The sequence below is a fragment of the Bos mutus genome, chromosome X, assembly GCF_027580195.1.
Source record: "Bos mutus isolate GX-2022 chromosome X, NWIPB_WYAK_1.1, whole genome shotgun sequence".
NCBI classification, from domain to species: domain Eukaryota; kingdom Metazoa; phylum Chordata; class Mammalia; order Artiodactyla; family Bovidae; genus Bos; species Bos mutus.
Window position 1 is genome coordinate 59,016,243 of NC_091646.1, and position 27,406 is coordinate 59,043,648.

The window sequence follows — 27,406 nt, forward strand, 5'->3', positions numbered from 1 at the left end:
GGAGCTATTTGATCCCCTCTTAGTATATGAAGAAACTGAAGATAAGTGAAGTTAAATAACTTGTCCAAGATCATAGAGAATTACAAATCTTCTGCTTGAGCTAAAAGATGGAAAGGTTTTACACTAAAACACAATGTAACCTTTCTGATAACAGTGAACTTTTATCCATTTACACATATGGACAAATAAAATGGCTAAAAGCAGGCACTGCTGGGGGATAAATGGAAAGAAAAGACTGAGAGATCATCATTCCTTAACATCAAAAGGAGTAAGAGCAGAAACATAGGTGAGTTAAATTTTAGCTTATAGAAAAGCTCTGATTTGGTAAGCAGAGTACTACCCTCACTCCCACGAAAAATGTCCATGTCATTATCCCTGGAATATGTGAATGTGTTATGTTATGTGTCAAAAGGGAATTAAGGTTGCTGGTGGAATTAAAGTTCTTAGCAGCTGACTTTAAAAATGGGAAAATTATCCTAGATCATCTGCATGGAGAAGTGCAATAACATAGACCCTTAAGAGCACAAGTGGAAGAGAGAAATGGAGGTCACAGAGACATCACAATAGAGGAAGAGGCTGGAGAGATCCAAAACATAAGAAAGATCAATCAACAATCAACCAATGATTGTTTTTAAGATGAAGAAAGGGGGTCAATGTGGCAAAGAATGTAAGTAACCTCTTGAAGTTGGGGATTACTCTCACTGACAGCCAGAAAAGCCACAGGGAACTCAGCCCTACAATTGTAAGAAACTGAATTCTGCCATCAACCTACACGAACAAGGAAATGGATTCTCCTTTAGTGCATCAAGAAAGGAAAGCTGCTGTGCAGACACCTTAATATTGGTCCATTGAGACCCATTCTGGACTTCTGATTTACAAAACTCTCAAATAAACTATTAATAATGATGTTGTAAGCCCTGGTTTGTGGTAATGTATTATGGCAGCACTAGAAAACTACCATAACTGGATATACTTATTTCAGTGTTATTATTGAGATGGATGGGCTTCCCAGGTGGCTCAGTGGTAAAGAATCTGCCTGCCAATGCAGGAGATGTGGCTTTGATCCCTGGGTTGGAAATATCCCCTGGAGAAGGAAAGGGAAACCCATTTCAGTATTCTTGCCTGGGAAATCCCATGGACAGAAGAACCTGGTGGGCTATAGTCCATGGGGTCACAAAAAAGTTGGACACAACTTAGCAACTAAACATATACACACACATTGAGATGGATGACTCCTTTTTCCTCTTCCAATTGAGACTCCCCATTCTTCTTCATTTGTTTTTCCATCTTAATGTTTTCTACTCTTATAATATTTGGTGCTGTATTTATTGTTTAAAATTTATTGAAAGTTTCCCAAGATGCTATGAAATATCACAAATTATTAACACTAAAGATACCGTTCAATATGCAGACCTTTCAGTTCTTACAGAGTTTATAGGTATAATAGTTTTACTAACTGCTACTTTCTTACAGTAAGCTCCTCTCTATAAATAACAATGTTCAATGCTTCAAAATGCTTGATATAAGTTGAGCTTTTTTATATTCCACTTTTAAGTGATACTGTGCAGTATTTGTCTTTCTCTTTCTGAGATCTCATTTAGCATAACTCCCTCAAGGTTCATCCATGTTGTCACATATGGCAAGATTTCATTCTTTCTCATGGCTAAATAACATTCCATCGCATGTGTGTGTGTGTGTGTATGTGTGTGTGTGTGTGTGTGTGTGCGTGTGTGTGTATAAAACACATTCTTTATCCATTCACCCATTGATAGACGCTTAGGTTGATTCCATATCTTGGCTACTGTAAATAATCTTAAAATAAACATGAGATTGCTGGATCATATGATAAATGTGTCTTTAATTTTCTGAGAAATCTCAATGATTGATATAGTAGTTACACCAGTTTACTTTCCCACCAGCAATGCACAAGCATTCCTTTTCCTCCACACTCTCATCACAACTTGTTATCTCTTGTCTTCTTGATGACAGCCATTATAACTAGTATTAGATTATGTCTCAAGGTGATTCTGATTTGCATGTAAAACAAGCCTAACACACACAAACAAATATTAAAATGGTGGTTACTAGGAGCTAGGGATGGGTGTGGAGATTAGGGAAATTATCAAATGATACAAATTTGCAATTAGAAGATGAGTAAGCTCTGGATACACAGAAGAACTGTATAAAAAAAGATCTTCATGACCAAGATAATCATGATGGTGTGATCACTGACCTAGAGCCAGACATCCTGGAATGTGAAGTCAAGTGGGCCTAAGAAAGCATCACTATGAACAAAGCTAGTGGAGGTGATGGAATTCCAGTTGAGCTATTTCAAATCCTGAAAGATGATGCTGTGAAAGTGCTGCACTCAATCTGCCAGCAAATTTGGAAAACTCAGCAGTGGCCACAGGACTGGAAAAGGTCAGTTTTCATTCCAATCCCAAAGAAAGGCGATGCCAAAGAATGCTCAAACTACCGCACAATTGCACTCACTTCACACGCTACTAAAGTAATGCTCAAAATTCTCCAAGCCAGGCTTCAGCAATACGTGAATCATGAACTTCCAGATGTTCAAGCTGGTTTTAGAAAAGGCAGAGGAACCAGAGATCAAATTGCCAACATTCACTGGATCATAGAAAAAGCAAGAGAGTTCCAGAAAAACATCTATTTCTGCTTTATTGACTATGCCAAAGCCTTTGACTGTGTGGATCACAATAAACTGTGGACAATTCTGAAAGAGATGGGAATACCAGACCACCTGTTCTGCCTCTTGAGGAATCTGTATGCAGGTCAGGAAGCAACAGTTAGAACTGGACATGGAACAACAGACTGGTTCCAAATAGGAAAAGGAGTACGTCAAGGCTGTATATTGTCACCCTGCTTATTTAACTTATATGCAGAGTACATCATGAGAAACGCTGGACTTGAAGAAGCATAAGCTGGAATCAAGATTGCTGGGAGAAATATCAATAACTTCAGATATGCAGATGACACCACCCTGATGGCAGGAAGTGAAGAGGAACTAAAAAGCCTCTTGATGAAAGTGAAAGAGGAGAGTGAAAAAGTTGGCTTAAAGTTCAACATTCAGAAAACGAAGATCATGGCATCTGGTCCCATCACTTCATGGGAAATAGATGGGGAAACAGTGGAAACAGTGTAAAACTTTATTTTGGGGGGCTCCCAAATCACTGCAGATGGTGACTGCAGCCATGAAATTAAAAGACGCTTACTCCTTGGAAGAAAATTTATGAACAACCAAGATAACATATTGAAAAGCAGAGATATTACTTTGCCAACAAAGGTTCATCTAGTCAAGGCCATGGTTTTTCCTGTGGTCATGTATGGATGTGAGAGCTGGACTGTGAAGAAAGCTTAGCGCTGAAGAATTGATGCTTTTGAACTGTGGTGTTGGAGAAGACTCTTGAGAGTCCCTTGGACTACAAGGAGATCCAACCAGTCCATTCTGAAGGAGATCAGCCCTGGGATTTCTTTGGAAGGAATGATGCTAAAGCTGAAACTCCAGTACTTTGGCCACCTCATGCGAAGAGTTGATTCATTGGAAAAGACCCTGATGCTGGGAGGGATTGGGGGCAGGAGGAGAAGGGGACGACAGAGGATGAGATGGCTGGATGGCATCACCGACTCGATGGACATGAGTCTGAGTGAACTCCGGGAGTTGCTGATGGACAGGGAGGCCTGGCGGGCTGCGATTCATGGGGTCGCAAAGAGTCGGACATGACTCAGCGACTGAACTGAACTGAAGCTCTGGAGCTCTAATGTACATCATCCCGATTTTAGTTAACAATACTGTACTATACACTTCGAAGTTGCTAAGAGACTAGACTATACACTTCAAAGTTGCTAAGAGAGTAGATCTTAAATGTTGTCATCACACACAGATATAAATAACTGTCTGACATGAAACAGGCATTAGCTAACACTGCACTGGTAACCATACTGCAATACATAAATGTATCAAATCAACACGTTGCACTCCATAAACTTACACAATCCTATGTCAATTATATCTCAATAAAAACATGCTTGATAACACCCAGGATCCTTTGCAGATTTTTAATTAAGCAATGACATTTTTCCATGGTGCATTAAAACTGGATTGCTAGAGGCAATCGGTAAATTGTCAGGAATTTTGCAAGTTCATTGTTAAACACAGGCATTATTAAATATAATTAAATAAATGTATAAATAAGTAAATAATGTTAAAAATAAAGTAATAAATGTTCAAAATTCACCATCTCTTTGCTATTTTACCACACTTTACTATACCTGTCCTCTTGAGTATTTACATTTATTGTATTGTATGTGTATGATGATGTGGTACTGTACATTTCTTCCTTGATCCATCATGTTGGTAGATTGAGCCATAGAGGGAATATTCTCACAATGGAAATAGAAAGATTTCTGATTCTACAAATGAAGTCCTGATCTATTGCTTTGTTCACAATTCAGATTTGTGAAAGTGATGAAGAAATGTCAACAGTGCAGATTAAGCTTGGAAATGTGACTGTCATGTTGGCAGCCATTGTACTGTGAATGGAATAAAAAGTTAAATAAATATTCTTTGAGTTTCAAAATCTATCATGTGATTCAACAAAGAAGGAATTCTAAAGGACGTTCAAGATGGCAGAAGAATAAGATGGGGAGGTCACCTTCACCACACAAATACATAAAAAATCCATCTGAATGTGGAACAACATTTACAGAATGTTTTCTGAACTCTGGCAGAAGACCCCAGACTTCTGAAAAGGCAAACCAATGGCCTCAGAATGAGGCACAGCAAAAGAAAGAGATTAAAAAAAAGGCAAAGGATTTTGGAATAGGGACCTGCAGCCTAGGGAGGAAACATTTCCTCACATTTGGAAACCCCTTCACGGGTGGGGTCAGTGAGGAGCTTCGGAATTTCAGAGGGAAACACAGCTACAGGTGGCTGCAAGACAAAATGGAGAGAATTCACTAAAGATATAATTGCCAAAGAGCACTTCCCAGATAAGAAGTGGCTTACATGACCAGGATTGGTTGCCTTAAAGATATTTTGAGGGGGATAGTACGACACAGGTGAGGGAGTCCAGGGAAATGCCTGGGCCAGCTAGAGAGGCTAGAGATCATTGCAGTGGGAATGCTCTAACTCAACACACGTGGAGAATGCAGGACCCCACCTTCTCAAGTACAGTAAGTGGGGCAAGCCAGATGCACTCTGCAGCTCCAGAAGTAGAAAGTCCTGCAAGAATGCTAAAGGTGGAACTAGATGCAACTGCAGTTTGCAATACTAGAGAGGAGAACGTGAGAGCTAGATTTCTGCTAAGCCCTGCATGGGTGCCAGAGGTGGAGGACAGGAGGCCACTACGATCTCATTCCTAGGGGTTATAGCTACCACCAACCTGTGATTGGCCACAGGTCACTGGCCACACCTTCCTGGGAGCCTGAGCAGCTTGACTCTGCTGAATAACCCAAAATCCAGGGCCACCTGTCCTGAGAAAGCCCACCATCTGCCTCAGATTGGCAACCTCCCGCAGTCTTGACCACAGCAGGCACTTCTCTCAACCCCAAATGTGTCTGCCACACCTCTCTTCCCTGCCCAACTGAACAAATGAGCCCTAATAAGCTGCTACTTTTGGCCCCTTGCATCTGGGAAGGGAACAGACACCTGAGGGTGGCCTACAAACAGACATGCTGCTGCTGCTGCTGCCAAGTCGCTTCAGTCGTGTCCGACTCTGTGCGACCCCATAGACGGCAGCCCACCAGGCCCCTCGTCCCTGGGATTCTCCAGGCAAGAACACTGGAGTGGGTTGCCATTTCCTTCTCCAATGTATATTGACTGGAGCACACTGTGTGGAAAGGTCAATAGAAAAGTCACAAGGACATTCTTCTTATTAAAACTTTCCATATATTTTTTTTCTTCTTTTTCATATTCTAATGTTGTTCATTATTTATTACTCCTTTAATTTTTATTTTTATAACCTGTTTCCTTTTTAAAAAACATTTTATTTTTAAGTAAATTCATTTTATTTTCCTTTTTATAGTACTCTTTAGTTACATTGCATTTTTCACATGTTATTGATTTTGTATTTTTGCTAGTATAGTTTTAATATTCATTTTTACTTATAAGTATCTCTTTTGGATTGATTGCCATTTATTTTTTGACTCCTATTTTTATATATTTTTTATATTCTCTTTTATCTCTCTTGTTTCTCTTTGTAAGTGTGTGAATTTCTTTGGGTGTTCTTGGCTGCTGAGTGTTGTTTTCACCATTAGTCTTGGGGTTTTGTCTTCTGTGCTGAGTGTCCTGTGAAGTCTTGGTATTACAGCAAGGGGACATGCCCAAACCCTGAGGTGGGAGATCCAAGTCCAGGACTTTGGACAACCAGAGAACTCCTGACCTCATGAAACATTAATTGATGAGAGATCTCCCAAAGGCCTCCATCTTAACACTAAGACCAATCCCCCTCCAAAGGCCACAAAGCTCCAGCACTGAACGCCTCACACAAATCCTTCAGCAAAACAGGAACAACTGTGAACATCAATAGACAGGCTGCCTAAAGCCATATCAAGCCCACAGACACTCCAAACCACAGTAGTGGACACAGCACTGCCCTTCAGAAAGACAAGACCCAGCTTCATCCACCAGAACACAGGCACAAAACTTCACCAACCAGAAAACTTTCACAAAGCACTGGTCCAACTTCACCCATGGAGAGTAGAATTCACAATTAAGAGGAACAATGACCTACCAGCCTGCATAAAGGAGACCTCAAACATAGTAAAGTAAACAAACTGAAAGAAAAACATGCAGCAGATGGAGGAAAATGGTAAACAACCACAAGACAAAAAAAAAAAAGAAGAGGAAACAGGCAACCTACTTGAAAAAGAATTCAGAGCAATGATAGTAAAGATGATCCATAATCTGGGAAATAAAATGGAGGCACAGAAAAATAGATTGGAGGTATGGATGAAGATGATACAAGAAATGTTTTAAAAGATTCTAAAAAAAATAAAGAGACAATCATCAATGAACAACACAATAACTGAAATTAAAAATACACTAGAGGGTACCAGTGGCAGATAACTGAGGCAGAGGAACAGGTAAGTGAGCTGGAAGATAGAATGGTGGAAATAACTGAAGCAGAGTAGAATAATGAAAAAAGAATAAAAAGAAATGAGGACAGTCTCAGAGGCCTCTGGGACAACACTAAGCACACCAACATTCAAATTATATTGCTCCCAGAAGAGAGAAAAAGAAAGGGTGTGAGAAGATATTTCAAGAGATTATAGTTGAAAAATTTCCCTAACATGGGAAAGGAAATAGCCACCCAAGTCCAGAAAGCCTATAGAGGTCCATACAGGATAAACATGCCAAAACACATATTCATCAAACTAATGAAAATCAAACACAAAGAACAAATATAAGCAGCAAGGGAAAAGCAACAAATAACACACAAGGGGATCCCCATCAGGCTAAGAGCTTATTTTCCAACAGAAACTCTGAAGGCCAGAATGGAGTAGCAGGATATGCTTAAACTGATGAAAGGAAAAAATCTACAATCAAGATTACTCTATTCAGAAAGGATCTCATTCAGATTCAAAGGAGAAATCAAAAGCTTTACAGACAAGCAAAAGTTAAGAGAATTTAGCACCACTAAACCAGCTTTATAGCAAATGCAAAAGGAACTTTTCTATACGGGAAACACAAGAGAAAGTAAAGGCCTACAAAAACGAATCTCAAACAATAAAGTAGATGGTAATAGGATCATACATATCAATAACTACCTCGAATGCAAATAGATTAAATGCTCCAACCAAAAGACCCAGACTAGCTGAATGGATAAAAAATCAATACCCATATATACGCTGTCTACAAGAGACCCACCTGAGACCTAGGGACACACACAGATTGAAAGTGATGAGCTGAAAAAGATGTTTCATGCAAATGGAAATCAAAAGAAAGTGGGAGCAGGAATACTCATATCAGATAAAACAGGCTTTAAAATAAAGACCATTACAGGAGAGAAGGAAGGACACTATATAATGGTCAAGAAATCAATCTAAGAAGAAGCTATAAGAATTATAAATATATATGCACTCAACATAGGAGCACCACAATACATGAGGCAAATGCTAATGACTAATAAGTGGGAAATAAACATTAACACAATAATAGTCAAGGACTCTAACACTCCACTCACACAAATGAACAGATCACATAGACAGAATATTAATAAGGAAACACAAACTTTAAACAATATATTGGGCCAGTTGAACTTAATTGATATCTACAGGGCATTCCATCCAAAAAAAAAAAGAGTAGATTTCACTGTTTTCTCAAGTGCACATGAAACACTCTCCAGGATGGATAATACCTTGGGTCACAAATCAAACCCTGATAAATTAAAAATAAATAAATAAATCATTTCAAACATCTTTTCTGACCACAAAGCTGTAAGATTAGATAACTACAGGGTGAAAAAAAGAACTATTAAGAAGTCAAACACATGGAGAGTAAACAATATGCTTCTGAATAACCAAAAGTTCACTGAGGAAATAAAAAAAAAAATACCTAGAATCAAATGACAATGAGAACTCAAAATCTATGGGATGTATTACAAGTAGTCCTAAGGGGGGAGGTAATAGCAATGCAAGCATACCTCAAGAAACAAGAAAGAAATCAAATAAATATCCTAACCTTACACCTAAAGCAACTAGAAAATAAGAACAAAATATCCCAAAGTCAATAAAAGGAAAGAAATCATAAAGATCAGCACAGAAGTAAATGAAAAAGATACGAAGGAGACAATAGCAAAGATCAATAAAACTAAAACCTGGTTCTTGAAAAGATAAATAAAATTGGCAAGCCATTAGCCAGACTCATCAAGAAGAAAAGGGAGGAGACTCAAATCAATAATATAAATGAAAAAGGAGAAGTTACATTAGACAAAGCAGAAATGCAAAGGCTCGTAAGGGAACACTACAAGCACCTTCATGCCAATAAAATGGACAAACTGGAAGAAATGGACAAATTCTTAGAAAAGTATAAACTTCCAAAACTGAACCAGAAAGACACAGAAAACATGCATAAACCAATCACAAGCACAGAAGACAAACAAAAGACCAGGACCAGATAGCTTCATGAGCGAATTCTACCAAAAGCTTAGAGATCTATCAACTAGCATACTCAAACTCTTCCAGAATATTGCAGAGGAAGGAAAACTCCCAAACTAATTCTACAAGGCCACCATCACACTGATACCAAAACCATAAAAAGATGTCACAAAAAAGAAAATTAGAGGCCAACATCACTGATGAACACAGACTCAAAAATCTTAAACAAAATTCTAGCAAACAGAATCTAATAACACATGAAAAAAGGATCATACATCATGATAAAGTGGGCTTTATCCCAGCAATTCAAGGGTTCTTCAATATATGCATATCAATGCAATACACCATATTAACAAACTGAAAGACAAAAATCATGTGATCTCTCAATAGATGCAGAGAAAGATTTTGACAAAATTCAACACACATTTATGATAAAGCTATCCATAAAGTAGGCATAGAAGGAACAAACTTCAACATACTAAAGTCCATGTATACAAGCCCATAGCAAACATTATTCTCAATGGTAAAAAAACTGAAAACATTTTCTCTAAGATTAGGAAAATGTCACTCTTTCCACTATTATTCAACATAGTTTTGGAAGTCCTAGCCACAATAATCAGAGGGAAAAAAAAGAAATAAAAAGGAATGCGTATTGGAAAATAAGAGGTAAAACTCTCACTGTTTGCAGATGACATGATTCTATACATAGAAAACCTAAAAAATGCCACCAGAAAATTACTAGAGTTAATCCGTGAGTTTAGTAAAGTTGCAGGATATAAAATTAATACACAGAAATCCCTTGCTTTGCCACACACTAACATTGAAATCTCATAAAGAAAAATTAAGGAAATATCCCATTCACCATTACAACAACAAAAACAAAGAATAAAATACCTAGGAATAGACCTACCAGAAGAGACAAAAACCTATATGCAGAAAACTATGAGACACTGATGAAATTAATCAAAGATCACACAAACAGATGGAGAGATATACCATGTTCTTTGACTGGAAGAATCAATATTGTCAAATAAATGTATTACCCAAAGCAATCTACAGATTCAATGCAATCCCTATCAAACTACCAATGGTATTTTTAACAGAACTAGAACAAAAAATTTTAACAATTTTTTGGAAACACAAAAGGATCTACAGAGCAAAAGCAATCTTGAGAAAGAAAAAGAGCTGAAGGAATCAACCTTCCTCAATTCAGACTACACTACAAAGTTACAGTTAACAAGACAGTATGGTACTGGCAATAAACCAGAAATATAGACTGATGGAACAAGGTAGAAAGCCCAGCGATAAACCCACACACCTACAGATACCTTATGTTTTACAAAGGAGGCAAAAATATACAATGGAGAAAAGACAGCCTCTTCACGAACTGGTGCTAGGGAAACTGGACAGCTACATGTAAAAGAACGAAACTAGTATCCCTCCTAATACCATACTCAAAAATAAACTCAAAACGGATTAATGACTTAAGTGTAAGGCCAGAAACCATAAAGCTCTTAGAAGAAAACACAGGCAATGCACTCCTTGACATAAATCAACAGCAACATCCTCTATGACCCATCTCCTAGAGTAATGGAAATAAAAACAAAAATAAATAAATGGGACCAAAATAAATTTAAAAGCTTTTGAACAGCAAAAGAATAAATAAGGTGAAGAGACAACTCTCAGACTGGGAGAAAACAACAGCAAATGAAACAACTGGCATAGAACTAAGCTCCAAAATATACAACCAGATGATGCAACTCAATAACAGAAAAACAAACAACCCAATGAAAGAGTGGGCAGAATACCTCAACACACATTTCTCCAAAGAAGACATACAAATGGCTAACAAATATATGAAAAGATGCTCAACATTGCTCATTATTAGAGAAATAAAAATCAAAACTACAATGAAGTATCAACTCTCGCTGGTCAGAATGGCCATCATCAAAAAGCCTACAAACAATAAATGCTGGAGAGAGTGTGGAGAAAAGGGAACTCTCTTATGTGTTTGATAGGTATGCAAAATGATACAACCACTATGGAGAACAGCATGGATATTCCTTAAAAATCTATGAATAAAACTACTATATGACCCAGTAATCCCACTACTGGGCATATACTCTGAGGAAACCATAATTTAAAATGACATATGTACCCCAAAGTTCATTGCAGCATTATTTACAGTAGCTAGGACATAGAAGCAACCTAGATGTCCATCAACAGACAAATGTATAAGGAAGTTGTTGTACATATACACAGTGTACTATTACTCAGTTATAAAAAGGAATGCATTTGAGTCATTTCTAATGAGGTGGATTTACCTAGAGCCTATTACACAGAGTGAAGTAAGTCAGAAAGAGGAAAAACAAATATCATCTATTAACACATATTTATGGAATCCAGAAAGACAGTACTGACGATCCTATGTGCAGAGCAGCAAAGGAGACACAGACATAAAGAACAGACTTTTGGACACAGTGGGGTAAGGAGATGGTGGGATTATTTGAGAGAACAGCATTGAAATATATACTTTACCATATATAAAATAGATAGACAGTGGAGTTTGATGTAGACACGGAGCCCAAAGCCAGTGCTCTGTGACACCTTAGAGGGAATGGGGGGCGGGGGGCGGGGATGGGAGCTGGTATCAAGAGGGAGGGGACACAGGTATACCTATGTCCAATTCATGTTGATGTATGGCAAAAATCACCACAATATTGTAAAGTTATGATCCTTCAATTAAAAATAAATAAGTAAATATAAAAGAGATGTGGTACATGTATACAATGGAATATTACTTGGCCATAGAAAGAACACATTTGAGTCAGTTCTAATGAGGTAGATGAACCTTGAATCTATCATACAGAGTGAAGAAAGTCAGAAAAAAACGAATATTGCATACTAACACATATATGTGGAATCTAGAAAGATGGTACTAATGATTTGAACCTATTTGCAGAGCAGCACTGGAGACACAGACACAGAGAACAGACTTGTGGACACAGTGTGGGAAGGAGAGGTTGGGATGAATAGAGAAAGTAGCTTTGCAACATATACATTACCATATGTAAAATAGATAGCCAGTGGGAATTTGCTGTACCATGCAGGGAGCTCAAACCGAGTACTCTGTGACAACCTAGAGGGCTGTGATGGAGTGGGAGATGGGAGGGAGGTTTAAGAGGGAGGGGTATATGTATGCCTATGGCTTATTCATGTTGATGTTTGGCAGATACCAACATAATATAAAGCAATTATCCTCCAATCTAAAAAAATTAAATTTAACACAGAAGGATTTCATAATATTGATGAAAGGGTGAACTCTTAAAACAAATATTCACTGCTTCAACTTTGTCATTAACATAAACAGAAATATCACCTAACTTTCACAGTGAAATTTCATTCTTTTCTTAATTGCAAACATAGCTTGCTACTGTATAAGAACTCGTCAAAAATCAATGACAGCATTTTCTGAAAGTCAATTAGTTACAAGGAATTTACTGTAAAACGTAATGCCTATTTTATTATTATTTGTAAATTATGTGCTACATATATCTAGTATCAGTAATATACATGTATCATAAAGTTCATATTTATTAAAATATTCTATATCGTTTATCTACATATTTCATGCCTGATTTTTCCAACACAGCCAGAGTTGTTAAACACTTACCAGCATACCACTATCTAATCATTTCATCTTTTCATTATTTTTCATTCAATGTACCTAAAAATTTAGACTTTGGTATACAGATGCAGAAAAGAGTAAACACAAATTCTTGGCATCTAAAAAAGGCATAATATCCACGGGTAATGAGAATCCTATTTGTTTTGACATGTGACAAAGGCAAAGGTAATCATGTTCTTTTTGCTTATCTATGAAGTATAATATAACCAAAATTTGAGGAGAAAGGAACATAATGACATTGTACACAACTCCAAAGGTAGCCCCTTTGGATCTTTAAGGAAAGATATAAGCATCTGAATGCAGTTCCAAAGAATAGCAAGAAGAGATAAGAAAGGCTTCTTCAGCAATCAATGCAAAGAAATAGAGGAAAACAACAGAATGGGAAAGACTAGAGATCTCTTCAAGAAAATTAGAGATACCAAGGGAACATTTCATACAAAGATGGGCTCGATAAAGGACAGAAATGGTATGGACTTAACAGAAGCAGAAGATATTAAGAAGAGATGGCAAGAATACACAGAAGACCTGTACAAAAAAGATCTTCATGACCCAGATAATGACAATGGTATGATCACTCACCTAGAGCCAGACATCCGGGAACGTGAAGTAAAGTGGGCCTTAGAAAACATCACTATGAACAAAGCTAGTGGAGGTGATGGAATTCCAGTTGAGCTATTTCAAATCCTGAAAGATGAAGCTGTGAAAGTGCTGCACTCGATATACCAGAAAATTTGAAAAACTCAGCAGTGGCCACAGGACTGGAAACGGTCAGTTTTCATTTCAATCCCAAAGAAAGGCAATGCCAAAGAATTCTCAAACTACCGCACAATTGCACTCATCTCACATGCTAGTAAAGTAATGCTCAAAATTCTCCAAGCCAGGCTTCAGCAATATATGAACCGTGAACTTCCTGATGTTCAAGCTGGTTTTAGAAAAGGCAGAAGAACCAGAGATCAAATTGCCAACATCTGCTGGATCATGGAAAAAGCAAGAGAGTTCCAGAAAAACATCTATTTCTGCTTTATTGACTATGCCAAAGCCTTTGACTGTGTGGATCACAATAAACTGTGGACAATTCTTAAAGAGATGGGAATACCAGACCACTTGACCTGCCTCTTGAGAAATTTGTATGCAGGTCAGGAAGCAACAGAACTGGACATGGAACAACAGACTGGTTCCAAATAGGAAAAGGAGTACATCAAGGCTGTATATTGTCACCGTGCTTATTTAACTTATACGTAGAGTACATCATGAGAAATGCTGGACTGGAAGAAACACAAGCTGGAATTAAGACTGCTGGGAGAAATATCAATAACCTCAGATATGCAGATGACACCATCCTTATGGCAGAAAGTGAAGAGGAACTAAAAAGCCTCTTGATGGAAGTGAAAGTGGAGAGTGAAAAAGTTGGCTTAAAGCTCAACATTCAGAAAACGAAGTTCATGGCACCCGGTCCCATCACTTCATGGGAAACAGATGGGGAAACAGTGTCAGACTTTATTTTTTGGGGCTCCCAAATCACTGCAGATGGTGACTGCAGCAATGAAATTAAAAGATGCTTACTCCTTGGAAGGGAAGTTATGACCAACCTAGATAGCATATTCAAAAGCAGAGACATTATTTGCCAGAAATGGTAACCCACTCCAGTATTCTTGCCTGGAGAATCCCATGGATGGAGAAGCCTGGTAGACTACAGTCCACGGGGTCGCAAAGAGTCAGACATGACTGAGCGACTTCACTCACTCACTCACTCACTCAAGGCTATGGTTTTTCCTGTGGTCATGTATGGATGTGAGAATTGGACTGTGAAGAAGGCTGAGTGCCGAACAATTGATGCTTTTGAACTGTGGTGTTGGAGAAGACTCTTGAGAGTACCTTGGACTGCAAGGAGATCCAACCAGTCCATTCTGAAGAGATCAGCCCTGGGATTTCTTTAGAAGGAATGATGATAAAGCTGAAATTCCAGTACTTTGGCCACCTCATGCAAAGAGTTGACTCATTGGAAAAAACTCTGATGCTGGGAGGGATTGGGGGCAGGAGGATAAGGGGATGACAGAGGATGAGATGGCTGGATGGCATCACCGACTCGATGGACATGAGTCTGAGTGAACTCCGGGAGTTGGTGATGGACAGGGAGGCCTGGCGTGCTGCGATTCATGGGGTCTCCAAGAGTCGGATATGACTGAGTGACTGAACTGAACTGAACTGAAGACGCTATATAAGAATTTGACTTCTTGGCAACTTCCATTAGTAGAAATCCAAAGCATTATAGATGTCCACATTGACTCTCCAGCCTAATCCCCTTATTTCCCTATAGGAAAGGCTGTGGTTTTTTCTTATCTCCCAAACATACATTGTGCTTTCCAATCCCTATCCCTTCACTCAAACTCTTCATTAGGGATGACCCTTCCTCACAAACTACTATTTGAAGAGTCGTGTCCCCAGTACACCACTAGGACTAACCATCAGTTCATAATCCACTAATCTGTTCTAAGAAGGCTGAGGCTTTTCGCAAAAAACTCAAGATTTTCTCTAATACCCAAAAGTGCATATATTTTTCTGTGCATATTTACCCCTTCAGAGAAATCCTTTGCCTTTGTCTGTTGAAAAATATCAGTTAGGAAAGGATCTGTAAAGCATTCTGTACATCTAAAAATATACATCAATTCAGTTCAGTCGCTCAGTCGTGTCCGACTATTTGTGACCCCAAGAATAGCAGCATGTCAGGACTCCCTGTCCATCACCAACTCCTGGAGTTACTCAAACTCATGTCCATCGAGTTGGTGATGCCATCCAGCCATCTCATCCTCTGTCGTACCCTTCTCCTCCTGCCCCCAATCCCTCCCAGCATCAGGGTCTTTTCCAATGAGTCAACTCTTCGCATGAGGTGGCCTAAGTACTGGAATTTCAGCCTAAGCATCAGTCCTTCCTATGAACACCCAGGACTGATGTCCTTTAGGATGGACTGGTTGGATCTCCTTGCAGTCCAAGAGACTCTCAGGAGCCTTCTCCAACATCACAATTCAAAAGCATCAATTCTTCGGTGCTCAGCTTTCTTCACAGTCCAACTCTCACATCCATATATGACCACTGGAAAAACCATAGCCTTGACTAGACGGACCTTTGTTGGCAAAGTAATATCTCTGCTTTCTAATATGCTATCTAGGTTGGTCATAACTTTCCTTCCAAGGAGTAAACGTCTTTTAATTTCATGGCTGCAGTCACCATCTTCAGTGATTTTGGAGCCCAGGAAAATAAAGTCTGACACTGTTTCCACTGTTTCCCCATCTATTTCCCATGGAGTGATGGGGCCGGATGTCATGATCTTTGTTTTCTGAATGTTGAGCTTTAAGCCAACTTTTTCAATCTCTTCTTTTACCTTCATCAAGAGGCTTTTTAGTTCTTCTTCACTTTCTGCCATAAGGGTGGTGTCATCTGCATATCTGAGATTATTGATATTTCTCCTGGCAATCTTGATTCCAGCTTGTACTTCTTCCAGCCCAGCGTTTCTCATCATGTACTCTGTGTTTAAGTTAAATAAGCAGGGTGACAATATAAAGGCTTGACATACTCCTTCTCCTATTTGGAACCAGTCTACATGCAAACATACATATATATTTTTTCAAGGGATTAGATATAGTAAACTGTGCACTTGAAAAACTGAAGAACTATGGACGGAGGTCCATAATATTATACAGGAAGCAGTGAACAAAACCATCCCAAAGAAAAAGAAAAGCAGGAATGCCAAGTGGTTATCTTATGAGGCTTTACAAATAGTAGAAGAAAGAAAAGAAAAGAAAGAGAGAAAAGAAAAGGTTCATCCACCTAAACGCAGCATTCCAAAGAATAGCAGACAAGAAGGCCTTCTTCAATGAACAGTGCATAAAAATAGAAGAAAACAGCAGAAGGGAAAAGACTAGAGATCTCTTCAGGAAAACTGTAAATATCATGGGAACATTTTGCCCAAAGATAGGCACAATAAAGGACAGAAATGGTAAAGATCTAGTAAATGCTGAAGCGATCAAGAAGAGATGGAAAGAACAGATGGTGGAAAGAATACATGGAAGAACAGTTCAAAAAAGATCTTGAAGGACAGGATAACCACGATGCTGTGGTCAGTCACCCAGAGCCAGACATTCTGGAGTATGAAGTCAAGTGGGCCTTAGGAAGCACTGCTGTTAATAAAGCTAGTGGATGTGTTGGAATTCGAGTACAGCTATTCAAAACTCTAAAGGATGATGCCATCAAAGTATTGCATTCAATATGTCAGCAAATCTAGAAGACCCAGCAGTGGCCACAGAACTGGAAAAGATCAATCCTCATCCCAATTCCCAGGAAGGATAGTGCTAAAGAATGTTCTAACCATCAGACCATTGCACTCATCTCCCATGCTAGTAAGGTCATGTTTAAAATCTTGCATGCCAGGCTTCAGCATTACGTGAACCAAGAACTTCCAGACATCCAAGCTGAATTTAGAAAAGGCAGGGGAACCCGAACAGAAGGGGATTCCAGAAAAAACATCTATCACTGGTTCATTGACTATGCTAAAGCCTTTGACTATGTGGATCATAACAAACTGTGGAAAGCTCTTAAAGATGGGAATACCAGACCATCTCATCTGTCTCCTGAGAAACCTGTATGCAGGTCAAGAAGCAAGAGTTAGAACCCTGTTTTGAACAACTGATTGGTTCAGGATTGATAAAAGAGTATGACAAGACTGTCTGCTGTCACCCTGTTTATTTAACATATTCACTCAGTACATCATGAGAAATGCCAGGATGGATAAGATGAGTTACAGGATGGAATTAAGATAGGTGGGAGAAACATCAACAACCTCAGATATGTGGATGATATCACTCTAATGGTAGAAAGTGAAGAGGAACTAAAGAGTCTCTTGATCAGGGTGAAGGAGGAGAGTGGAAGAGGCGGCTTAAAACTAAAGATTAAAAAAAAAAAAAAAAACTAAGAAAATGGCATCTGATCCCATTAATTTATGGCAAATAGAAAGGGAAAAAGTGAAAGTAGTGACAGATTTCTCCTTCATTGGCTTTAAAATCACTGTGGAGGTGATTCCAGCCATGAAATCAGAAGATGATTGCTTCTCAGCAGGAAAGCTATGACAAGCCTATACAGTGTGTTGAAAAGCAGACATTATTCTGCTGACAAAGGTCAGCATAGTCAAGGCTACAGTCTTCCCAGTGGTCACAAACAGTTGAGAGAGCTGGACTATAAAGAAGGCAGAGTGCCAAAGAATTGATGCCCTCAAACTGTGGTGTTAGGAAAGACTTCTGAGAGTCCCTTGGACAGCAAAGAGATCAAATCAGTCAATCTCAAGAGAAACCAACCCTGAATGCTCATCGGAAGGACTGATGCTGAAGCTCCAGTATCTTGGTCACCTGATCTCAACAGCCAACTCACTGGAAAAGTCCCTGATGCAGGGAAATATTGAGTGCAGAAGGAGAAGAGGGCATCAAAGGATGAGATGGCTGGATGACATCACTAATGATGCAATGGACATGAACTTGGGCAAACTTCAAGAGATGGTGAGGGACAGGGAGGCCTAGCATGCTACAGTCCATGGGGTTGCAAAGAGCCGGACACAACTGGGTAACTAACACAACACATATATTTACTGATATATGAGTGTTTTGCAGTTTACAAGTAAAAACTGTTAATATTATTACTTTTACTATCACCATCATAATTTTTCAAGATGTCTCCTCTCCATTATTACCACCTGTTGTTTTTCACCTGCAACATCAATAGGATTTAATTGCTTGAAATCAATTAGGAAAGTTCAGAATACTGAAAAATGAACTGGAGAGCTGGCATTACAGATAGGCACTATATTCACAAGGGACTTTTAATAGTAGATTTGGCAGTCTGATTTTAATCAGTTTTTGCACAAGGGAATGTTTGAAGATAATGTTGAGGAAAGATTTTTCTGACTGAACTATGCAGTATAGTTTGGAGCAGAGAGCTAGGAAACCATCATGTGTACTAAGCCACTTCAGTCATGTCTGAATCTTTTGAGATGCTATGGAATGTAGCCTGCCATTCCCTCCTCTGTCGATGGGATTCTCCAGGCAAGAACGCTGGAGTAGGTTGCTATGCCCTCCTCCAGGGTATCTTTCCAACTCAGGGATAGAACCTGCATCTCTTATATATCCTACATCTCTTGCATTGGCAGGCAGGTTCTTTACCGCTAGTGCCACCTGGGAAGCCCCAGGAAACCATAGGATATAGCTATAAAATAACAACAACAATAGCAAGAGCAATGAGGAGGATATGAATTAGTTGGAAGAGGAGTGGAAATAAGAGAAAGAGGAGGAGGAAGAGATATAGCATCTGTAGCTGCTGCTGCTGCTGCTGCTAAGTCGCTTCAGTCATGTCCGACTGTGTGCAACCCCAAAGACGGCAGCCCACCAGGCTGCCCCGTCCCTAGGATTCTCCAGGCAAGAACACTGGAGTGGGTTGCCATTGCCTTCTCCAATAGCATCTGTAGATAATATTTACCAAATACTATATACAAAAACACTAAAGATAATTATCTTTGGCAATATTTACAACAGTTTTCAGCATTGGCATTATCTCCATTTTGGAGATAAAGCAATGAAAGTCGTGAGCAGTTGAGTACAGTGCAGAAGGTCACAGTAAGTTTTATCTGAAATGTAAATCCAGGCAGCCTGACTCTTGAGTCTAAATTTGAAACCACTCTGCTGAATAGTTTAGACACGTGATTTCTCTGAGGTTGCTATACACCCATGATGGTCCAAGATAAGATTAACTCAACAGTATTTTTATAAAATTTCACTTGAGAACTGTCAATTAGACAATACTTAGTTTACAATTGAGAATATACTTGTATCTTCCTACTGGGGACTACTATAAACACCAAAGATATATACTACAACAGTAGGCTGAAAGGGATTAAAACCAGAAAATACAGAAACTCAAAAGAATCTAAGAACTTCAGAACTCAGGAGAGAGAGGTCATATCAATGCTCAAAACTAGCTAAATGGAAACTCTTTACATTCAAATCTGGGTTCAAGGTATCAATCTTATACAATTCTAATAAGTGATTATCAAATTTTATAATCGAGTGTTTATATATCCTACCTAGGATGACAATAAATTTTTTAAACATCCATAAACTGTTAACTCATACATAAACAATTTAAGTTTATATATACAAGGAAATTTACAAATGAATCTCCCAGTGCACTTTCCATACCTGCCATGGCTAACTACATGTAACAATTCTTTCTGTTATGTTCTGTGACTGAAAATTAATAAATTAGTATCTCTTTGATGAAATATATCCATATTCTAACAGTTTCTCTGTGTATTCACTTGCAAATTTTTCTCATTTGTAAGACACATCTTTAGTATCAAGGTAAATCAATCATAAGAAATTCTCTGGTAAACAGGTATACCCCCTATGAAAAATGAAAAAAAAAAAATCCTACTGTTTAATAGCTCTTACACACTAGCAAAAACACAAAATAATTAATAATAGTCCACCAATAACTTGGACATCATACACCATATCACACACACACACAGCTTAAACAGTACAGAAGAGAAAGGATAGTGTTTCCAACTATCAGGACATCTAAAATGCCAGAGCCAAAAGAGATGAGGTCCTAAAACTTTTACAGAACAAACTTAAATGGTCTCCATGCAAAGTGAAACAATTAGCCATCCAGATGTTTCCAGCTGGGTAATTAATGTACAGAAAAGATCCCATTTGACTCAATTTTGTTCCACATTACAGGCAGCTGTTAATAGTAGCAATTCCAAAGCAATTTAGTAACTATACTTTGAATCATAAAATTATAAAGGTGAGTATATCCATCTTATCATATTCAGTTCTTAGCATTACACCAAATTATTTTTTACTTAACATTTCTCAATAGATTTTGTTGTTGCTATTACTATTATTTTCTTACCTGATCTTCTCCTTGCATAGCTTGCTCTTCAACTTTGTCCTAAAGGGGAAAAATAATTTATGAAGAAAATACAGCAAAGGAAAAGAAAATCAAAAATTTTAAAAAGAAGTTAAGCTATTAAAAAAGCAAAGGTGAGTTAGTAGTAATTTCTGCATAGTGATTTTCAGTTCTACTTTTGTGGGAATTGCTTAAATGCATTAAGTAATATTATTTTAGTACAGTTATTTAATCATCTACAAATCAACCTGACTATATTTATTTGCAAGCAACATTTCTACATCTTATAAAACATTTATTTTTGTGAAATTTTGTAAATAAGGCTTTTACAATCAAACTGTTCTATCACTTAAGCTTCTGGCATCTCTCTCATTCAAGATTACTGATTCATCATCTGAAATATTAATAATATGTATATGTATTTAGTTCCCACCCCCATAACTGGAGATAAAATTCACCTGAGTCTGGAGACTTCTACTCTTGGGAATTTCATTTCTCAGAAAGGCAAACCATGATAAGAACTCTTTCTCTGGTTCAAATTCTGACTACAAAAGAAATGTTTAAAAGTAACAGTGTCCACAGGAGAGAGTAACCATGTTATCTTATAGTTAGTAAGTAATAATGAAGGAAGGGAATGGTAGGCATAGTCAGACACATGTCTTGCTATTAATAGAATGACATTTCCAGCAGCTGTCCAAATAGTTCAAATCCCCCATCACAACTGTAATGTACCTCAAAGTCAGTATAAAAATCAACCGGCTACCAATTCTTGAATTTAACTGTGAATGGACTTAAGGAACTTCCGGCTCTATAGGCTTTGTAAGTGATAAATCACCTATTGAGATATTTAACATAATTTCCCTAACCTTCAGCTTATCATGCAATCTGCTACTACAGAGCCAGATATAGTGAAATAGTTGACCATGTACTAATCTTTAAACTACACATCTATAGTCTTTATATTTAACTTTACTTTCTATTCATAGGGCAAGAAAAAATGAGATTGTAGAAAACCAAAAATATCAAGTTATTTGAATTGTATAGTTTTATAATTAGTTAAGATTTTTCCCTTGAAATGTTGAAGAATAGAAAGAAAGATGAACTTCAATTTTAAACATAAAACTGGTCAACCACTTGTAAAATAATGAAACTAGAACACTTTCTAACACCATACATTAAAATAAACTCAAAATGGATTAAAGATCTAAATGTAAGACCAGAAACTATAAAAATCCTAGTGGAAAACATAGGCAAAACACTCTCCAACATAAATCACAGCAGGATCCTTTATGACCCACCTCCAAGAATAATAGAAATAAAAGGAAAAATAAACAAATGGGACCTAATTAAACTTAAAAGCTTTTGCAGAACGAAGGAAACTATAAGCAAGGTGAAAAGACAGCCTTCAGAATGGGAGAAAATAATAACAAATGAAGCAACTGTCAAAGAATCTCAAAAATACACAAACAGCTCTTGCAACTCAATTCCAGAAAAATAAACGATCCAATCAAAAATGGACCAAAGAACTAAACAGACATTTCTCCAAAGAAGACATACAGATGGCCAACAAACACATGAAAAGACGCTCAACATCACTCATTATCAGAGAAATGCAAATCAAAACCACAATGAGGTACCATCTCAGGCTGGTCAGAAAGGCTGCTATCCAAAAGTCTACATACAATAAATGCTGGAGAGGGTGTGGAAAAAAGGGAACCCTCTTACACTGTTGGTGGGAATGCAAACTAGTACAGCTGCTATGGAGAAAAGTGTGGAGATTCCTTCAAAAACTTGAAATAAACTGCCATATGACCCAGCAATCCCACTGCTGGGCATACACACTGAGGAAACCAGAATTGAAAAGAGACACGTGTACACCAATGTTCATCAATGTTTACAATAGCTAGGACATGGAAGCAATCTAGATGTCCATCAGCAGATGAATGGATAAGAAAGCTGTGGTACATATACACAATGGAATATTACCCAGCTATTAAAAAGAGTACATTTGAATCAGTTCTAATGAGGTGGATGAAACTGGAGCCTATTATACAGAGTGAAGTAAGTCAGAAAGAAAAACACCAATAAAGTATATTCATGCATATATATGGAATTTAGAAAGATGGTAACGATGACCCTATATGCGAGACAGCAAAAGAGACCCAGAGATAAAGAACAGACTTTTGGACTCTGTGGGAAAAGGCGAGGGTGGGATGATTTGAGAGAATAGCATTGAAACAAGTATATTGCCATATGTGAACTATATAGCCAGTCCAGGTTTGATGTATGAGACAGGGAACTCAGGGCCAGTACACTGGGGTCACCCTGAGGGATGGGATGGGAATGGAGGTGGGAGGGGGATTCAGGATGGGGGACACATATACACCCATGGCTGATTCATATCAATGTATAGCAAAAACCACTAATTGTAAAGTAATTAGCCTCCAATAAAATAAATAAATTTTAAAAATAAAAAAAATAAAAAGAACCAAGTTATAGAAACTAAATAAACATATATTGGTGGTAAAGCAAAGCAAGTATTATAAAAGTTAACAAATACAAAAATTAGTTGCATAAGCTCCCTTCACAGAACAGAGATTCATCCATTTGGGTGAAAAGGTTTAAGTATTTGAGTAATCAGTTTAGATCAACTTTACTATACTTATAATATAACAAATGAAATGAAGATAGCCAAAGTGATAATGTCTTAGAGCATACTATTAGTTATCCATAAGAGTTGTATCACAGAAGGCAGAGTGAAACTATGTCTAATTTACATTCATAAACAGTCCCAATTATTTTCATATCTAGGTATTTTACCAGTACACTTAAGGATATTTCATTAATAATGTAAGCTCCACAAATGCTGCTATTGATTAGCACACATTGCTCTGGGATACTTAGTAAATTAGTTAACTGATTTTTTTCTTTTATATTTAATTTGTTTAAAGTTATTGAAATATAACTTCATTGTACTTGAAAAAAAGGAAAGAATAAAGAGCATTTTAATGAAAAATTTTGTGCATGTCAGAAAGGTTTATGTCTTCAGATGGGAGACAAATATTTTTAAATTTTATTATTAAATAAGCCCCAAAAAGGTCACTGCAGGTAAGATTAATATGAATGAGTTGTCTTGAAGCTAAGAAATGAGTTACCTGAGCTTTCCTTCTAACTGCTGAGGAGTAAGCCATCTGCTTCATCATCATTTAAATCACATTCCATTGTCATAATTTATAACCATTTTTTATAGTGGCATGGCACTAAGAGGCAAACTAAGAGGCAAAAGGAAGGCTAAAGGAAACTGTACAGTAACCTGAGGATATGAAAACACTGCTTGGCAGGCTGATTTCACTGGAATTTTTAAAGTATACTTTAAGAATTAGTTCCACCATGGAAGTAAAGGTAATCATTTTTTATTACATCCCTCTAGTCAATATTTCAAGAAGTGTCATATATGAATATTAACTTTCAGAATGTCTACTGCTCTATTGCCAGTTCCAAAGTACATGAGGTTTTATACCAGTGAGCAATAGTGGCAATAAGGAAAAAGAGCACTTTTCTTTATCAGAATTTTCCAAATACAAGAAAATAACGCATAAAATAAACTAAAGACCCACACTTGGTGCCACTGTCTGAAAAGCTGGAGACAGGAAGTCAAAACTTATGTTTCTTATTATAGAGTGATGCATTCCCTCTCAGATGTAAGCATGAACTAGGTTTGAGGACACATTCCAAAAACAACACATAAATTATTTTTTCATGTAATAAAATGGATTACAATTGGATGCTGTGAAATGACCATCAACATTCCTTTTATTTTTAATTTTTGCAAAATTATTTCTTATGTTTTGTTAATTTTCCTAGAATAGATGATTAATTGTGAAGCCTCAGAAAGTTTCTCCAAACTCTGTAAAAGGCACTGGTAGTTAATTATGGTGATCTGTGATATTAAAGGGACAAATGGAGAGTTGAAGTTCAAGTAATTCCTATTATTTCATTCCAGAAAAAGAAACTTCGCTACTGCTCTAAAGGATATAGCCCTTGATGCTCCAGAGCTGAAATTCTACTTATAATAACATCATCTTTTCATACGTTTAGTAATTATTTTCACATAACAAACTATATGAAGCCAAATTTTCATTTACTAATTGGTATAAAACCTCAATGGTTATCTTTTGAGGTATATCAAAATTAATTTACTGTGTATACACTGTCAAATGAGTATGAACATAGCTAGAATTATTCATAACATAAAAAAATCTCCTGTTTCCTTCAATACTGTTTTTACCTAGTATTGATTCTTGTAATTAAAGAGAAGATCCAATAGCAAAAATGGAAAATCCACTAAAGACAGATTTCCAATTTCATGTTTTGATGACAAATCCAGTGAATATTTTCTGACTGCATGAGGCTATACAGTTTAAAAACTTGTGATTATACATCAGCATCTGTCAGTAAGTGTTCCTTTGTATTTCTAGAATGGATTTGAGGTGTTTTTTTTAATTAATTTATTTTAATTGGAGGCTAATTACTTTACAATATTGTAGTGGCTTTTGCCATACATCAACACGAATCAGCCATGGGTGTACACGTGTCCCACATCCTGAACCCTCCTCCCACCTTCCTCCCCATCCCATCTCGCAGAGGCCTCCCAGTGCACTGGTCCTGAGTGCCCTGTTTCATGTATCAAACCTGGACTGGCAATCTATTTCACATATGGTAATATACATGTTTCAATGCTATTCTTTCAGATCATCCCATCCTGGCCTTCTCCCACAGAGTCCAAAAGTCTGTTCTTTATCTCTGTGTCTTTTTTGCTGTCTCACATATAGGGTCATCATTATCATCTTTCTAAATTCCATATATATGCATGAATATACTGTATTGGTGTTTCTCTTTCTGACTTACTTGATTCTGTATAATAGGCTTCAGTTTCATCCACCTCATTAGAACTGATTCAAATGCATTCTTTTTAACAGCTGAGTAATATTCCATTGTGTATATGTCCGCATTACAATGGAATATGTACACAGCTTTCTTATCCATTCATCTGCCAATGGATATCTGGGTTGCTTCCATGTCCTGGCTATTGTAAACAGTGCTGCGATGTGGGGTACACATGTCACTTTCAATTCTGGTTTCCTCGGTGTGTATGCCTAGCAGTGGGATTGCTGGGGTTTTTAGTCAATACAGGACAATACTATATTAACCAACAAAATATTAATACAGGAAAGTATGAAAAATCAATACTCCTTTTGTTGAATTTAAATATGCAAACCTGATGACAGTAATAGCTCATGAACAAATGGTATATTTAAGAAGGCTCAAACAAAAGTAACACAAACAAGTTTATTATATTTGGTTGACCTATATTTCCCTGTCAAACATACATCAATTTTAATGTCAGAAAATATTTTGCCTCAAAACATACTGCTCAGAATTAGTGATAAATTTTCATTTTACATCTTTTGTAACATTTAACCCTTATGACAATGTCCTCCTCATATATGTCTCCATCAGTTAAGTTCAGTCGTGTCCAACTATTTGCAACCCCATGGACTGCAGCACGCCAGGCTTCCCTGTCCATTAACAACTCCCAGAGCTTGATCCAACTCATGTCCATCGAGTCGGTGATGCCATCAAACCATGTCATCCTCTGTCACCCCTTCTCCTCCTGCCTTCAATTTTTCCCAGCATCTGAATCTTTTCCAGTGAGTCCATTCATTACATCAGGTGGCCAAAGAATTGGAGCTTCAGCTTCAGCATCAGTCCTTCCAATGAATATTCAGGACTGATTTCCTTTAGGATTGACTGGTTTGATCTCCTTGCAGTCCAAAGGACTCATAAGAGTCTTCTCTAACATATCCCCATAACTTCTAGTAATTTCCTGGTTCTTCTGATAATCTAGTCTCTTGATCCCTCTCATCCTTCTCATTCTGTCTTTCACTCCTCTGTCCTTTCACTCAGGGACTGAACTCCTGTCTCCTACACTGCAGGTAGACTCTATATCACTGAGCCACTGAGGTTTCCCAAATACGGTATAGTAGTTTATAAATGATTCCTTGCTACATAAAGTCAAACAATGTTATTAAGATTATTATCTCAAAATCTCTGAATTGAGCTTTCTGACCTCCTTCATCAACACTTCCCAAGGTTTCCACTATCACCGTATATGGTGTTAGCTTTCAAAATTAGCTCTCTTAAATTCTGATTAGAGAAACCTGATTTCTCACAAATTTGAATCCCACAAAATTGGAATACAGAGTGTGTGGGAAAATCTTTTTTTTTTTTTACCATTATTTATTCTTTATTTACACTTTTTTTCAAAAATTTTACATTATATTGGAGTATAGTTGATTAACAACATGTAGTTTCAGGTGTATAGCAAAGTGATTCAATTATACACATACATGTATCTATTCTTTTTCAAATACTTTTCCCATTTAGATTATTACAGAGTATTGAGTAGAGTTGCCTGTGATATACATTAGGTCCTGTTTGTGATCTGTTTTAAATAGAGCAGTGTGTACATGTCAATCCCAAACTCCCAATCTATCCCTCCTCTCACCCTTAACCTTGGTAACATACGCTCATTATCTAAATCCTGTAACTTTTTTTGCTTTGTAAATAAGCTTGTTTGTCTATTATTTGAGA

At 37.4% G+C, this 27,406-nt stretch overlaps 1 protein-coding gene across 2 annotated transcripts in view; it reads right to left on the reverse strand.

The window, feature by feature from the left end:
• Positions 1–27,406, reverse strand: part of LOC106701126 (uncharacterized) — a 466,625-nt gene that overhangs the window by 398,687 nt on the left and 40,532 nt on the right. For both annotated transcript variants that reach the window (XM_070365414.1, XM_070365413.1), the window contains exon 6: positions 20,756–20,794. In XM_070365414.1, the coding sequence (XP_070221515.1) occupies positions 20,756–20,773 (18 nt within the window). In that variant the 5' untranslated portion in view covers positions 20,774–20,794. The remainder of the gene's footprint in view (positions 1–20,755; positions 20,795–27,406) is intronic.